Source organism: Garra rufa, chromosome 24 (assembly GCF_049309525.1).
Source record: "Garra rufa chromosome 24, GarRuf1.0, whole genome shotgun sequence".
NCBI lineage: Eukaryota > Metazoa > Chordata > Actinopteri > Cypriniformes > Cyprinidae > Garra > Garra rufa.
The window spans coordinates 35,836,834-35,851,812 of record NC_133384.1 but is presented as its reverse complement, the minus strand read 5'-3'; the positions used below and the strand labels follow the sequence as shown (position 1 = coordinate 35,851,812).

The following is a 14,979-nucleotide window of genomic DNA, read 5'->3' as shown; positions in this document are numbered from 1 at the left end:
ATAACCAGCAATAAACTGCTGTTAACGATCTGCAAGTTTATAGAAAGGCAGCTTTGCTTTTAATGACTAAAGCAGTTAGTTGACTAGTGGTTTACATTATTGTGGTTATTGTGGTGCTTTTTTCCAGATTCCCTCATTCTTTCTCTTTGCTCGTCTGTTTCGTATCCTTCAGTTCTTCATATTGATTTTCCTCCATTGGCAAGGCCTTATAATTCCTGCCTTTGCTCAAAGCGTACACTCGTCAGCATGTCTTCATCTTTATCCCGTCCAATCGCTAGCATATTAATTCCTCCACATGTTCTGCGCTTCAGCATCCACGCAGTCAGTACTGTGAGAATAATCAGTGCTGCCAGCCCGACCAGTATGTACAGCAGGACTCCAAACTCCACTGGTTGTGCTAAAAAATAAATGAAAAGTGCTTGCAGAATCATGAACTGAGAATTGAAAGTGAGAATGCACTGATACATCAGTACAGTAACCTGAATGAGTCTGAGTACCTTTGTAGCGGTAGAAGTTGCTGAAACGAGAGAAACCTTTCCCGCAGTCCATCCGGCAGCTGTACAGTCCTTCTTCCTCTACAGTAATATACTTTTTGTTTTCAGGTAGTCTTCTGCGTTCGAATGGGTCATTAAGGGGTGTGTGGTACCAGAGGTAGGATGTGCAGTTGGCAGGACAGAGAGGGCAAGAACACTGTAGACTATTATGAGACTCTGAAATGACTGTAGCAGCAGGAGGCCCACCTGTAAAACACAGAAATTTGATGTACGAAAATGTACTGATGATTTCAGGTGAATAAAGTATTCATATACAATGCTATTTACATAGTACCACTGTTTCCTACTGGTTTGTGTCTGGTCTAAATTAGGCAGTAAACAAAACAGAAAAAAAAAATCCACTTTATTAAACCAAAAGACTAAAAGAGCCTGTGGCTTTACAATAGGTAAATGGATGATTTTTAGGCACAATGCATATTTAATGGGAATTTCAAATGTTTCTATTCACACAATTGCAATCAGATGTTGCTGTGAATGTGTATCTAAGTAAACATAATGTCAGTGTTAAAAGGGGTCATCAGATGCCCATTTTCCACAAGTTGATATGATTCTTTAGGATCTTAATAAGTCTATAACATACTTTGGTCAAAATTTTTCAATGGTAGTATAAAAACAGATTTTACCATGTCAAAATCAGCCCTTTTAAGAGCGGGCTATTCTGTTGCATGTTCCTTTAAATGCTAATGAGCTCAGCTCGCCCCGCCCCTCTCTGCCTTGGGATGATGAGCAGTAATGTTTACTTTAGCCACATTTGCCTATTTGCCTATTTATTTTACTTCCGACACCCATGCCTATTGTTAATATGAAATTTTTATATTATTATTATTATTACAACTGTTATGCAGTACTGCATGGTATTTTTACGCATGTTAAAGTACACCATGGTGCCATATCCAAAAAATATTTTCTGGTACGTGTTAGTACATGCTGCTTTAGTGGTTCTGTATAAATAAAAGGGTGATGTATGACAGTGTTTACCTATAACTTTTAACTCCTGAGCATCAGAATCTCCTTCCCGGCTTGTAGCTTGTGCGCTGATGTGGCTGAACCTGTAGGTGGCGTGGCAGCTGTACTTGCCGTTATCATCTTGTGTGGCGTTGGTGATGGTGTATGTGCCTTTAGGTGAGCTATTGATTTCTTTACTATTCTTACGAAAGACGGCACTTTCCAGTTCCAGTCCACCCCAGACTTCACACCTGAGGGTCACAGGCTCCCCCTGCAGTGCAGGACCGGCCGGAGGAACCAACATCACCATGAGCTCTGAGAAACAGACACCAATGAAAGTCAGTGGGCTCCAATGTTGTTTTCATTGCATTGACAAAAATATTCTTCAAAGTATGTTCTTTTGTGTTTCATACATGTTTTTAAACTATTACAAACAGGTGATCTGAAATACACAAGGGAGATGAGTAAGGGGTCACCTGTCATTTTCAGCGTCACTGCATTGCTTCGAAGTGTTGTGCCTTTTTTCTTGCACCAGAAAGTGGCTCTTTCTGCGTCCTTTAATTCTGCAAATATAACAGCTCTCTTTGCCTTCTCATCAACCTGAACTCCTATAGCGAAGCCGCTCACTCCCCTCAACACAAAACAACCCCAGTCCTTCAGATCATCATCCACCTGCAGCACCAGGTTTCTTCCATCTCCTTTGGTCATCACAGCACCTCCTATAGATGGAGAGAGCTGAGCGTGAGGCTCCAGCTCTGAAAGAGAACGATCATAAGAAACCGCTGAGGAACAGACTGTCAAAAATTTTTTTATTTTGTGTTCATACCCAGCACAGTAATATTCAGCGGGGCACTCCTTGGTCCACCCTGCTCACATTGATACTCCCCGTTGTTTTCTGGTGTCACTGCGGTAAGAAGCATTGAATAATTCTGAATTGATTGTTCTGCTCTGTTAAACAACCATTTTGTTGGTTTATTCCCTCCTTTAAGGTTACAGATCAGAGTGACGTCATCTCCAACATACACCTGTGGGAACTTCGGCAGGAGAGTCACTGAGAGAAAGAAAACAGACATATGAAGAAAGCATCTTCTTTAACAGCAGGTTTTCTGACTAGATTATTATTATGAAATATGATTGATTTGCAGTAATCGAATTGTAATTTAGTGCTGTCTACTCAGCAAAACAGAAAGTTCGCTACGTGGTTCACTTTTTGTTTGTTCATTTATTCACGCTTGTATTTATGCATGCATGTGTGCCTACATTTTTGCATGCATGCATTTATGTGTTTGTGCATGGATTAAATAAATAAATGCTTTTCATGACTATGCTAGAAATATCTGGAAGCTTGTTGTATGACGTTGTCTTTGTGACAATAGATCAACACACCTTATAAATAATTACAGATCTGAACTTAAATTTACTCAGCGCTGTGCTTGGAACAGATTTGATACTGTGTGATTATTAAATCTTTTGTTGTTTTGAGGATCAGGCAGAAAACATCTGTAGGCACTGAATTTTACCGCATGTTGTGGTCTAGGTAAGTGTGTCATAATAATTATGTTTATATATTTACCTGTTGGTTTCTGTTCCTTGTCCCCCCTTATGAGAACCAACAATGCTGTGACATAAAAAGATCAATCAGATCTGGATTTGATTTCTGGATTAAAAGAGAAGTTCACTTCCAGAACAAAAATTTACAGATAATGTACTCTCACCCCCTTGTCATTCAAGATGTTCATGTCTTTCTTTATTTCTTTGGTCGTAAAAAATTATGTTTTTCAAGGAAAACATTTCAGGAATGTTCTCTATATAGAGGACTTCAGTGGTGCCCGTGAGTTTGAACTTCCAAAATGCAGTTTAAATGCAGCTTCAAAGGGCTCTAAATGATCCCAACCGAGGAAGAAGGGTCTTATCTAGAGAAACAATTGGTTATTTAAAAAAAAAAAGACTATTTACATACTTTTTAACCTCAAACGCACATCTTGTGTAGCTCAGCGTGAACTCTGTGTATTCCGGTTCAAAACAGTTAGGGTAGGTCAAAAAACTCCCATCTCATTTTCTCCTCCAACAAAATAGTCCTACATCACTGCAGAAGAACCAACCCAGTGTTTACATAGTGAACATGCAAAAAAGATCAAACGCCCTTTACGGAAAAAGGTAAAACAGCGATGTAGGACAATTTTAAATTTGGAGAAGGAAACGAGATGGGGGTTTCTTTTCAGCCTACCCTAACTGTCTTGAACCGGAATACAAAGTTGAGGCAGAGATAGACAAGATGAGCACTGGAGGTTAAAAAGTAAATAACTGTCAATTTTTTTTTTGAGAAAATAACCGATTGTTTCACTAGATAAGACCCTTCTTCCTCGACTGGGATCGTTTAGAGCCCTATGAAGCTGCATTTAAACTGCACTTTGGAAGTTCAAACTCGGGGGCACCATAGAAGTCCACTAATTTCTTTACGACTGAGGAAAGAAGACATGAACATCTTGGATGACAAGGGGGTGTATAAATTGTATAAAGCTCCAACCTTGACCAAATACACCAGAACCAGCTACATACACCAGCTAAATAAACTTTTAGGCCTTTTAGGCAGCACTTAATATTAAACAGACAGCTGTGTTAGAGCAGGGCTGGAACTAAAGTCTCCAGGTAGGTAGATCTCCAGGAACAGGGTTGGGCACACTGAGACAGGAAATGTTCCTTTGTTCCAAGCTGCTTGGTAAATTACCAAGTTTCGGTTTATCAGTTTCCTGGCTCAACCCACAACCAAAACAAAGACCTGCTGTATGTCTGAGACCACACTGAAAACCTAGGAAATTTTCCACATTTTAGCCATATAAACCGTTTTAGAATTATGAACAGTGTAATTCTACACTATTTCAAAGCCAGTATTCAAATGCAAAAAATTAGTGACACTTTACACAGACAGAGTTTTTACCTGACAGTGTCAGCAAAGATCTCATGTCCATCAGCCTATGTGAACCGTGCTGAATGCCATGAAAGAGAAATCTGAAATTTTAGACAACTAAGTCCCATTTAAAAATGCCTTAATGTCAGTATGCATTTGACAAAATATAGAAACGTTGCATGTAAAACTTGCTGTTGTAAACTTTTACTATATAGACTTCCCACAAGTCTTTATAATATTGACAAATTTGAGCCTAACTAATGTTTTACTTCATACTGGTCTCCGATGCTTCAACAGTAGCTAATATAGTTATTTGTGTCCTTAAAAACATAGCTACCAAATCAAAACATACCTTTATTATGAGTAATCAATCGTGAGATAAATCCAATCCGTCGCACTTGGTTAAAAGCGTTAAGTGAAAAACTGTCTACAAAAGTGTTAAACCCAAAAAATATTGATATTCTCCATAGTTCACAAAATGTTTAACCTGCAAGATCTGTCCTCTATCGCCGTTTTCAAGAAATGATGCTCTCATAGTACCGTTCATGTTATAATCTGGGACAAACTTCCTGAGGATTGAACTGAATAAATAAACTTTTGGAAAAAGAAAGCAGCAACCTCCTTTTTATTCGCCTAGGACTTTCAGGCCTATTGTTTCATTCAAGTTTTCATTCAAACATGCTTCAGCTTCTTTCTTTTTAGGGTGGGACACTTTTTGTTAAACTTATAATTTAGATACCAGACATTTTATTTTATTTTCTCTTTTTATTACCTTAGTTTACTTCATGCATTCAAACAAATGTATTTTCAGGTAAAGTAGACCATCTCTAATTTATCAAAAAACGATCGAGTATCTTAATTGGAAGTTATAGAAACATTTGTGATTTAATAAAAAGTTTATTAACACATTATCAAACAAACGTATTCAACATTTAACAAAACATTTTGTGTATTTTCTGCAGTTCTAATTAATTGTGTACTGATTGAGAGATATAATGTGAAATGAGAATTGTAACTTTTTAACAAAATAAACCATTTAAACCTGATCCAAACGGTCTAAAAGTTGTGTCGGAAATAGACAATCAATCAATCAATCAATCAATAATACAAAAATAAATTAAAAAGCAATGAATCTGTATCAGATTACAAGAGACCAATGCTTCGTTTATATACAATTTATTTTGACACACTCAGGATTTTATGAAGTACAGAAATAAAACTAAAATGTCTATTATAATAACTAAAATGGCAAACCAGTGTGCAACCAAAAAAAAAGTCAATCCTGCAGTGACCTCTTGTGGTGAACTTCAACACGACTGGGTTTGATGATTTTTGCCCCTTAGAGGAGAAAGACTTAACTACAGTTGAATTGCAGTAAAAAAAAATTATATTGCATAATGCATTCAGTTTTACAGAAGTGCTCTATGTGATACACTGTACATCCTCTAATATACAAGCTTAAAAGTTCTTAAAGGAGAAATTCCTATACAAAAATTTATCGATAATTTACTCACTCATGTCTTTCTTTTTTCAGTTGTAAAGAAATAGTTTTTTGAGAAAAAAAATGGGAATGTTCTCCATGTAGTGGACATCTACGGTGCCTGTGAGTTTGAACTTCCAAAATGCAGTTTAAATGTAGCTTCAAAGGGCTCTAAACGATCCCAGCCGAGGAAGCAGGGTCTAATCTAGCGAAACAACTGGTTAATTTCTAAAATGAATTATAATTTAAATACTTTTTAACCTCAAAAGCTTGTCTTGTCTAGCTCTGAAGAAAGACATGAACATCTTGAATGACAAGGGGGTGAGTAAATTATCTACATTTTTGTTCTGAAAGTGAACTTTAAAATGGTTTATATAAACAACATACAAAAAATGAGTATGAACCAAAATCTAAAGTCTGAAAATAAACATGATGATACATTGAAAAAGTGCAAATAGACTACAGTGTGAATGAGAGTAAGATTAGCTGAGAAATGTCATTACTTATCTGTAAAATATAGCATATGTACAATCATTAACTATAAATTCAGATACTTCTATTAAGCGATTATGTGTACTTGTGATGTGTAATGTGATGCCTTTGAGTTTCTGTGCTTTAAATCCTTCTGTTACTGCACAAAACTTTTTTGTCATCTTTGCCCTGTTATATACATAATTATGTATCTGTTTTCTAATAAATGTGTCTGAATCTGTGGAGATTTGTAACTGTAATCTTGTTTCTGAGTTTTTGTGTTAACTGTATATGTGACCCTGGACCACAAAGGGTCAATTTTTAAAAAAAAACTGATATTTATATATCATCTGAAAACTGAATAAAGAAGCTTTCCATTTATATATTGTTTGTTAATATTTGGCCGAGATACAACAATGTGAAAATCTGGAATCTGAGAAAATGCCGAAAAATCTAAATATTGAGAAAATATTTCTTAGCAGTGCTAAAGAAAAAGGTTTGATATATTTACGGAAGGAAATTTACAAAATATCTGATTATCTTTTATTTAATATCCTTATGATTTTTGGCATAATTTTGCCCCCTACAATGTAGGATGTATGGATATTGCTACAAATATACGTGCTACTTAAGACTGGTTTTGTGGTCCAGGGTCACATATTTATATGCTTTCATATTGTGTAATTATTATATTTCTTACTATAAATCACTGTAAAGTTGAAGTGTTAATCTATTTCATCACCAATAACTTGCGTTTCTCATCAAAACAGAATCGGATCTGAATGAGAGTTGCGGTGGATTATCTGGGATCTCCTAAAGAACACGTTTGAGGAGTATTTTTGATGTTAGTTTTAGGATAAACGCTCAAGATCACTGGAGGTCAAGTTCATCCAGAACATCTCTAGGTGTCCCAAAGGTAACGCTTCTTTATTACATTCATTACTTTACAATATTATCGTAAACTTCATTATATTAAAGGAATTCTCTACCAAAAAAATAAATATATCATCATTTATGCCGTCCCAAATGTATATAAATTTTGTCATAAACTAAGCAACTGTCGCGAGAACTGGCGTCTTCCGTACATTCGTGGTCCTTCTCGCGAGAGTTCCATTACGCGCTTACTTTAAGTGAACTCATGAATCTGCGTGTGACGGTTGGTAGGAAGTATTGGTTTACAAGTAAAAAATACTTTAAAAGTGTGAAATATCCGTATTTTTCTTACACGTACATGTCGTTTTGCTTCAAAAGACATTTATTCATCAACTGGTGTCGTGTGTATAACGGCTGTGTTCGATTTGTGTGGTATTTGAGGCCTCAACTTTTCAGGTAACAGTTAACGTTAACGTTAATCTTGCATTATATGGATTTCTATGGATAGTATATTTTTCTGAAAATCTTCGATTGTGTTCATCTGAAGAAACAAACGTATATATTAACTTAACTTCCAGTGATATCGTAATACTATTTAACATTGAACTGAACTGGAAGATGACATCACTGAATTCATTGATGAACTGCCTTTAACTGAAAATTGATCGTTTACAAAACTGCATTATTGACACACTATTGTCCTGTTTAATACTGTGAAGTTGCTTGGACACAACCTGTATTGTTAAAAGCTCTATATAAATAAAGGTGACTTGACTATATATATATATATATTTATATGTATATGTGTGCGTGTAGTCACCTGGGACTGTGATTCGGGTGGAATACGGAGTATTCCTTTAAAAGATTAATCAGCATTAGAAAGGCTGCATTGCCTTCAATGACTAAACAGCCATTTGACTTTTTTTTGGTGCTCATTCTTTCCCAGGTTTCCTCATTCTTTCTCTTTGCTCATCTGTTTCTTCACTTCTTCGTATGGGTTTTCCTCAACTGTCACAGTCTCGAAATCTTTGTCTTTCTGAGGAAGTTTCTCATACCCTCCCTCTGCTTCTCCTTCTGTTTTTTTCGAGACGTCTGAACTCAGTGTCTGGTACACCTCGGTTTTGACGCTCTTAAGAGCCTCGTACCCACCTTGACCTTCACTCTGACCCTGACCCTCTCCAGGTCCAAGTGTCTGGTACACCTCAGCTTTGACGCTCTTAAGAGCCTCGTACCCACCTTGACCTTCAGCCTGACCCTGACCCTCTCCAGGTCCAAGTGTGTGGTACAACTCCTCATCCTGCCTCTTCTTTTTTTGTAGGGGCTCATAACCCCCCTCGGTCTGGTCCTTGCCCGTGTTCTCGCCCAGTGTGTGGTAAACTGCTGTATCCTTGTCTTTGAGATGGATTTGTTCATAGTCTCCACCTGCCGTCTTGTCTTTATCCTGTTTGGCCACCTGGACGCTGCTTCCTCCACGTCTGCGCTTCAGCGCGATCAGCACAACGATCAACACCCCGAGAATGATCAGAATTGCCGCCACTAAGATAGGCATCACATTTACAGTCTCTGGGTCAGATGTTGCTGAGAGAAAGAGAGAGGAGGCAAATTCATTCCAAAAATAAAAATGAGAAGTAGTGTGCTTGCACAACCGTCAAGTGAGAATTGAAAGTGACTAGTGCATTTATACATTGGTACACTTGATATGAATGTGCACGGAAAAGAAAAGAGTTTATAAAGTTTTGCGTGCTTGTGTTTTAGCAAGAAATTTATGGGTGGTGCTGACACTTAGAGAAGCGTTTCTGTATGTATGTGTAGCAGTACCTTTGTAGATGTTGCTGAAACGGGAGAAACCTTTCCCACAGCCCACCCGGCAGCTGTACAGTATTTCTTTCTGTACAGTAATTGACTGGTCTTCTTCAGTTAGTCTTCTACGTTTTAATGGGTCCTTAAGGGGTGTGTGATACCAAAGGTATATGGATTTGCATTCGGCAGAACAGTGAGGACAGGAACACTTTAGTTTCTTAACACCAGATTCCCAAATCACTGTAGCAGCAGGAGGTCCACCTGTTAAAAACACATATGACTTACAAAACAGTACTGTGGTACACTGATGATTTTAGATTAATTAAAATATTCATATACAAAGTATTTACATACTGTAGTACCAGTATTTTCTACTGGATTGCAACTGGGCTGAATTAGGCAGTAAATAAACAACAGCAACAAAATAATCTCCTTTATTAAAGCAATATACACCGACTTTATTAGTATTTAAATAGTACATGATTATGTTAAACTTTATTCTTGAACAGATGGCACTGTATTAAGCAGTAAATAAAAAGTGTTGCTGTTGCTCATGAAAACATTTCTAAAACGTCTGTGTATTTGACAAATACTGCATTTTATCAGTACTACCACTGGCTTAGCTCGCTAGTTTTATGATATTAACTGAAATAAGCGAAACAGGTATGTTTTTTGAATTTCGTGAATTTTGCGCGAAAAGATATGTGCTTATTGAGTAAATTGAGCACTTATTTTAAAGATACAGTACTCTGTCTTTCAAATAATTCAAGAACTTTTCAAGTACCTCTTCAGAAATATTGCTATTTGCAAAAGTTTTCCAGGCCTTACATTTCAAAAAGTCAAATTTAAGTATCTGTTTTTGTGTTTTTTTTTTTAAACATGCTTTATCTGTAAGATGTTAAATATTATTAATGTTTTATATATAATATATACTTAATTTTTTTTTAATTCGCAGTAAAACATAGGGATTAAATACATGTGTGTGTATATTAGCATTACACAAATGTGTATACACATTATAATACTACTGTTTATTATGTGTATGTGTATATAATATATATATATATATATTTGACAGTAGTGCTAGAATAAATGATCATATTTGTGTATTTAGTGCTTACATTGTGTTTCATTATTCTTGTTTTCAATATTATTATGTAACTGAGATATGCATGTATTTTATAAATAACACCTACTTTAGCTATTTGCTGAAGTTTTTCCACACCTTACATTTCAAAAAGTCAAATTTAAGTATCTGTTTTTGTGTTTTTTTTTACATGATTTATCTGTAAGATGTAAAATATTATTAATGTTTTATATATAATATATACTTAATTTTTTTTTAATTTGCAGTAAAACATAGGGATTAAATACATGTGTGTGTGTATATTAGCATTACACAAATGTGTATACACATAATACTGTTTATTATTAATATGTATGTGTGTATGTGTATGTGTGTGTAGATATACATGTTTGTGTATATATATATATATATATATATATATATATATTTTTTTTTTTTTTTTTTACAGTAGTGCTAGAATAAATTATCATATTTGTGTATTTATAGTGCTTACATTATTGTGTTTCATTATTCTTGTTTTCAATATTATTATGTAACTGAGATATGCATGTATTTTATAAATAACACCATAGTACCACATCTAACTATTAGTGGTTCTATATAAATGAAAGAATGATGTAATTTGGGTTTTGATGTGTTTACCTATAACTTTTAACTCCTGAGCATCAGATTCTCCATCCCGCTTTGCAGCTTGTGCGCTGATGTGGCTGAACCTGTAGGTGGCGTGGCAGCTGTACTTGCCGTTATCATCTTGTGTGGCGTTGGTGATGGTGTATGTGCCTTCAGGTGAGCTATTGATTTCTTTGTTATCCTTACTGAAGACGGCCCTTTCCAGTTCCGGTCCACCCCAGACTTCACACCTGAGAGCCACAGTCTCCCCCTGCAGTGCAGGAGCGGCCGGAGGAACCAACATCACCATGAGCTCTGAGAAACAGACACCAAACACAGGTCAGACTGCACATGCTACAAAAAGAAACCTTTATTTGAATTGATTTAAAGTATTTTACAACTTTAAAACACCTTTTTCTCATGGGCAAACACACCACAATACTGATGACATCATATAGATGACACAATGGAGGAAAGTTACAAATAGTTGGTCAAAAAGAGTTTTCTATGAAAGACAGTAGTCTGCATAGTGAATAGGGAGGACTGCAAATTTAAGAAGTCAGTGTGATCCAGTTTTGTTTGGACACCATTAACTTTCATTGCATGAACACAAACAGTCAAAACAGTCTTCAGAATAACTTATTGTCATCCACAGAAGGAAGTCTTACAGGTTTGGAACAACATGAATTTGTATTTCTGGATAAACTATAATGACCTTTGACTATGAACAGGTGATTTGAAATACAACGGAAAGTGGATTAAGGGGTCACCTGTCATTTTCAGCGTCACTGCATTGCTTCGGAGTTCTGTTTTCTTTTTCTTGCACCAGAAAGTGGCTCTTTCTGCCTCCTTTAACTCTGCAAATATAACGCCACTCGTTGCTTTCTCATCAACCTGGACTCCAATAGCGAAGCCTCTCACTCCCCGTAACACAAAACAAGCCCAGTCCGTCACATTATGGTCCACCTGCAGCACCAGGTTTCTTCCATCTCCTTTGGTCATCACAGCACCTCCTATAGATGGAGAGAGCTGAGCGTAAGGCTGCAGCTCTGTGAGAGAGGGAGAGATCATAAGAAACTGCTGAGGAACAGACAATCATGAATGTTTAGGATGTTGTTCATACCCAGCACAGTGAGTTTCAACGGGTCACTTTTCGATCTGCCCTGCTCACATACATACTCCCCGTTGTTTTCTGGTGTCACTGCGGTAAGAAGCATTGAATAATTCTGATTTGATTGTTCTGTTCCATTAATTAACCATTTTGTTTGTTTATTCCCTCCTGTAAGGTTACAGGCCAGAGTGATGTCATCTCCAACATACACCTGTGGGAACTTCGGAAGGAGAGTCACTGAGAGGAAGAAAACAGACATATAAGAAACAAATCTTCTGTAAAGGCAGGTTTTCTGATTACTAATATGAAATATTAATGATTGACAGTAATTGAAAACTACAGTGATTTAGTGCTGTCTACTCTCCCAAAAGATAATAGGTGTAATCGGAGAAGTTTGGTTCCTGGTTGCTTTCTTTAATTCAGTTATTTGTGGACATGTGTGTGTATGCATTAAATAAATGCAATATATGCATTTATATGCATTCATAATTGTGCATTTATTTATTAAAAAAAAAAGTCTTAACTTTGCCCTTTCTCTGATTTAAATTAGACATTTTAAACATGTGGCAATAGAACTGAAGTTCTGGAAATATCCACTGGGTTTTGTGTACATAGTAAATTTGATATGATTAAATGTATTTTTTATGGAGATCAAGCAGAGCTGATCATCTTTAGTTAGTGATCTTTACCATATCTACTATTTCAGTTGATTTGGTCATGTGCACAATCTGTAGATGTGTGTACTTACCTGTTAGTTTCTGTCCCTCATCTTCCTTTATGAGAGCCAACATCACTGTGACATTAAAAGATAAATAAGATTATTTCTGGACCAAGAGTCTACAGCTTTTATTTTGATTTGCAGCTGCAAATGAGACGGCCACACCCAGTCAGTTGTGGGTCTGTAATGACACATTTATGTATGTAATTATTTAATTTTTTTTAGTTTTAGTTTACAATTAGTTTTAGAATTCTAAAATTCTATTTAGTACTGACCTGAATAAGATATTTCACATAAAAGCTGTTTACATTAAGTCCAAATAAGAAAGTAATAGAAGAATTTATAAAAACGGCTCTGTTCAAAAGTTGATTTTTAACACGGTGTTGTTATCCGAATGATCCACAGCTGTTTATTTTTTTGTTTAGTGATAGTTGTTCATGAGTCCCTTGTTTGTTCTAAACAGTTAAACTGCCCGCTGTTCTTCAGAAAAATCCTTCATGCCTCACAAATGAATTAGTTTTTCAGCATTTTTGTATATATGAGCCCTTTCCAAACATCACTGTATGATTTTAAGATCCATCTTTTCACACTGAGGACAACTGAGGGACTCATATGCAACTATTACAGAACGTTTGAGCGCTCACTGATGCTCCAGAAGAAAAACATGACGCATTAAAACTTTTGAACAGAATGAAAATATGGACATTTTTCTTATTTTGCTAAATATCGTTTTTTTTTTTTTCATCTAGTACTGCTCTTCAGAACTACAGAAGATACTTACATGTTTCCCAGAAGACAAAATAAGTTCAATTTACCCTGATCTTTAAATACAAAAAGTTTCACCCTTCCGGCTCTTAATACATCGTGTTTTCTTCTGAAGCATCAGTGAGCGTTTGAACCTCCTGTAATAGTTGCATATGAGTCCCTCAGTTGTCCTCAGTGTGAAAAGATGGATCTCAAAATCATGCAGTCATTGTTGGAAAGGGTTCAAATACACAAAAATGCTGAAAAACCAAAGAATTTATGGAACCTGAGGGATCTTTCTGAAGAACAGCGCACAGTTTAACTGTTCAGGACAAACAAGGGACTCATTACTAAACAAACAAACAAACAAACAAAAAAACACAGCTGTGGATTGTTCAGGTAACAACAAAGTATTTAGAATCAAGCACCTTTTGAACAGGGTAATTTAAAAATTCAACTAATATTTTCTTTTGTGGACTATATGTAAACATCTTTTATGTGAAATATCTTATTGAGGTCAACATGCATTTTGTCTAATTCCTCCTATGTTTGGTGAAATAATTAACATTTTGCAGATTCTGCAAGGTGTATATAAACTTTTGATTTCAACTGTACAATATGTGCATCATGAAATTGTGTAAATTATGCAAAATGTTACCACAATTATGTGAAAGTGGTTTATGCATACATTTAAAAACATCTTTGCATGTCTAAAATTGTTTGTGGCACTGTAATGCAAATCTGTATAACAGCATTGTCATACTAGTGCATAACCAAAAATAATATGATTAATATTTTGTGGAAAATTGTCAACATTTTTTACCATTTATTAACCAGACAAACAAAGCTTGTTAAGTAATTTGCCTTTTCAGTTGAATGAAAGCTACAAAACTGGTTCAAAGTAAACTTCAGCTTTAATGTAGCAAAGAGCACAAGTTTGTCAAAATGTCAAAACTTTGATTACACAGAATCTGACAATAAGATGATGCTAAACTCTTGTGTTTTTACCTGATAGTATCAACAGAGGCCTCATGTCCATCAGCTGAGCCGATCTGCGCTGTCCGTCAGAAAGAGAAATATGACCGTCTGATGGACTGAAAGATGAACTACATGCAGAAAATTTGGGGAAGTGGACATAAAGTGGCTTATCAGCCTTATTGCGTTCAAGCACAGCTGAGTATGTGTGCGTGCATGTTTAATATATTTTTGTTCAATCTGACAGGGTGTTTTTTTTTCTTTATGGCACATAGAGCAGCGGCTGCCGCACCCCTCAGTCACACTGAGTCAGCAGTGTGTGTTTTTAACAGCTCATTTCAGCTGTGTGTTTGTGTTCAAGCACGCAGCATTTGCAATTTGGTTGTTATCGTTATCAGACATTGCTATTTACAGAACGTGTCAAGTCATAGTCATGTAGATGGTCAGCGAACAAGAACGACTAAGAAGCATAAAGCATAAAAGAAAGACTCATGCATTTTATTTATTGTATTATTTATTAATATAAATATATTTTTTTCTAATTAGAACTTATATGATAACCATGTAAGGCTGTTAGTTATAAACTATACTACATCTATAGTATAGTTTAATAGTGTTACAGTTCATTTTATAGTGTGCATTCATTTTTAATGTATTAAAAATTAATCTATTAATGCTCAAAGATAATATTTAGGATATAAGGA

General features: G+C 35.7%; 2 protein-coding genes across 2 annotated transcripts; both read right to left on the bottom strand.

Annotated features, from left to right (window-relative positions):
- Nucleotides 1–206: 206 nt before the first annotated feature.
- Nucleotides 207–4,462, bottom strand: LOC141300327 (high affinity immunoglobulin gamma Fc receptor I-like). Its single transcript, XM_073830630.1, has 7 exons — nt 4,438–4,462; nt 3,073–3,117; nt 2,326–2,550; nt 1,976–2,254; nt 1,533–1,814; nt 498–740; nt 207–397 (listed from the first exon to the last, which is right to left on the bottom strand). The coding sequence occupies exons 1-7, from the start codon at nt 4,460–4,462 to the stop codon at nt 207–209; spliced, it is 1,290 nt and encodes a 429-aa protein (XP_073686731.1).
- A 1,105-nt stretch (nt 4,463–5,567) lies between these two features.
- On the bottom strand, nt 5,568–14,394 carry LOC141300727 (uncharacterized). Its single transcript, XM_073831025.1, has 7 exons — nt 14,309–14,394; nt 12,587–12,631; nt 11,851–12,075; nt 11,498–11,776; nt 10,761–11,042; nt 9,050–9,292; nt 5,568–8,809 (listed from the first exon to the last, which is right to left on the bottom strand). Exons 1-7 carry the CDS (start codon nt 14,337–14,339, stop codon nt 8,184–8,186), a joined length of 1,731 nt encoding a protein of 576 aa, XP_073687126.1. The 5' UTR covers nt 14,340–14,394; the 3' UTR covers nt 5,568–8,183.
- Between the last annotated feature and the right edge of the window lie 585 nt (nt 14,395–14,979).

Excerpts from the sequence above, each read along its gene's own strand:
- LOC141300327 (XM_073830630.1), bottom strand. The coding sequence starts at position 4,462 with ATGAGATCTTTGCTGACACTGTCAG. Across the intron at positions 2,255-2,325 it reads GCTGAATATTACTGTGCTGG|AGCTGGAGCCTCACGCTCAG; the intron begins GTATGAACACAA and ends GTTCTCTTTCAG. Across the intron at positions 1,815-1,975 it reads AGTGACGCTGAAAATGACAG|AGCTCATGGTGATGTTGGTT; the intron begins GTGACCCCTTAC and ends TCTGTTTCTCAG.
- LOC141300727 (XM_073831025.1), bottom strand. The coding sequence starts at position 14,339 with ATGGACATGAGGCCTCTGTTGATACTATCAG. Across the intron at positions 11,043-11,497 it reads AGTGACGCTGAAAATGACAG|AGCTCATGGTGATGTTGGTT; the intron begins GTGACCCCTTAA and ends TCTGTTTCTCAG. Across the intron at positions 8,810-9,049 it reads TTTCAGCAACATCTACAAAG|CAACATCTGACCCAGAGACT; the intron begins GTACTGCTACAC and ends TCTTTCTCTCAG.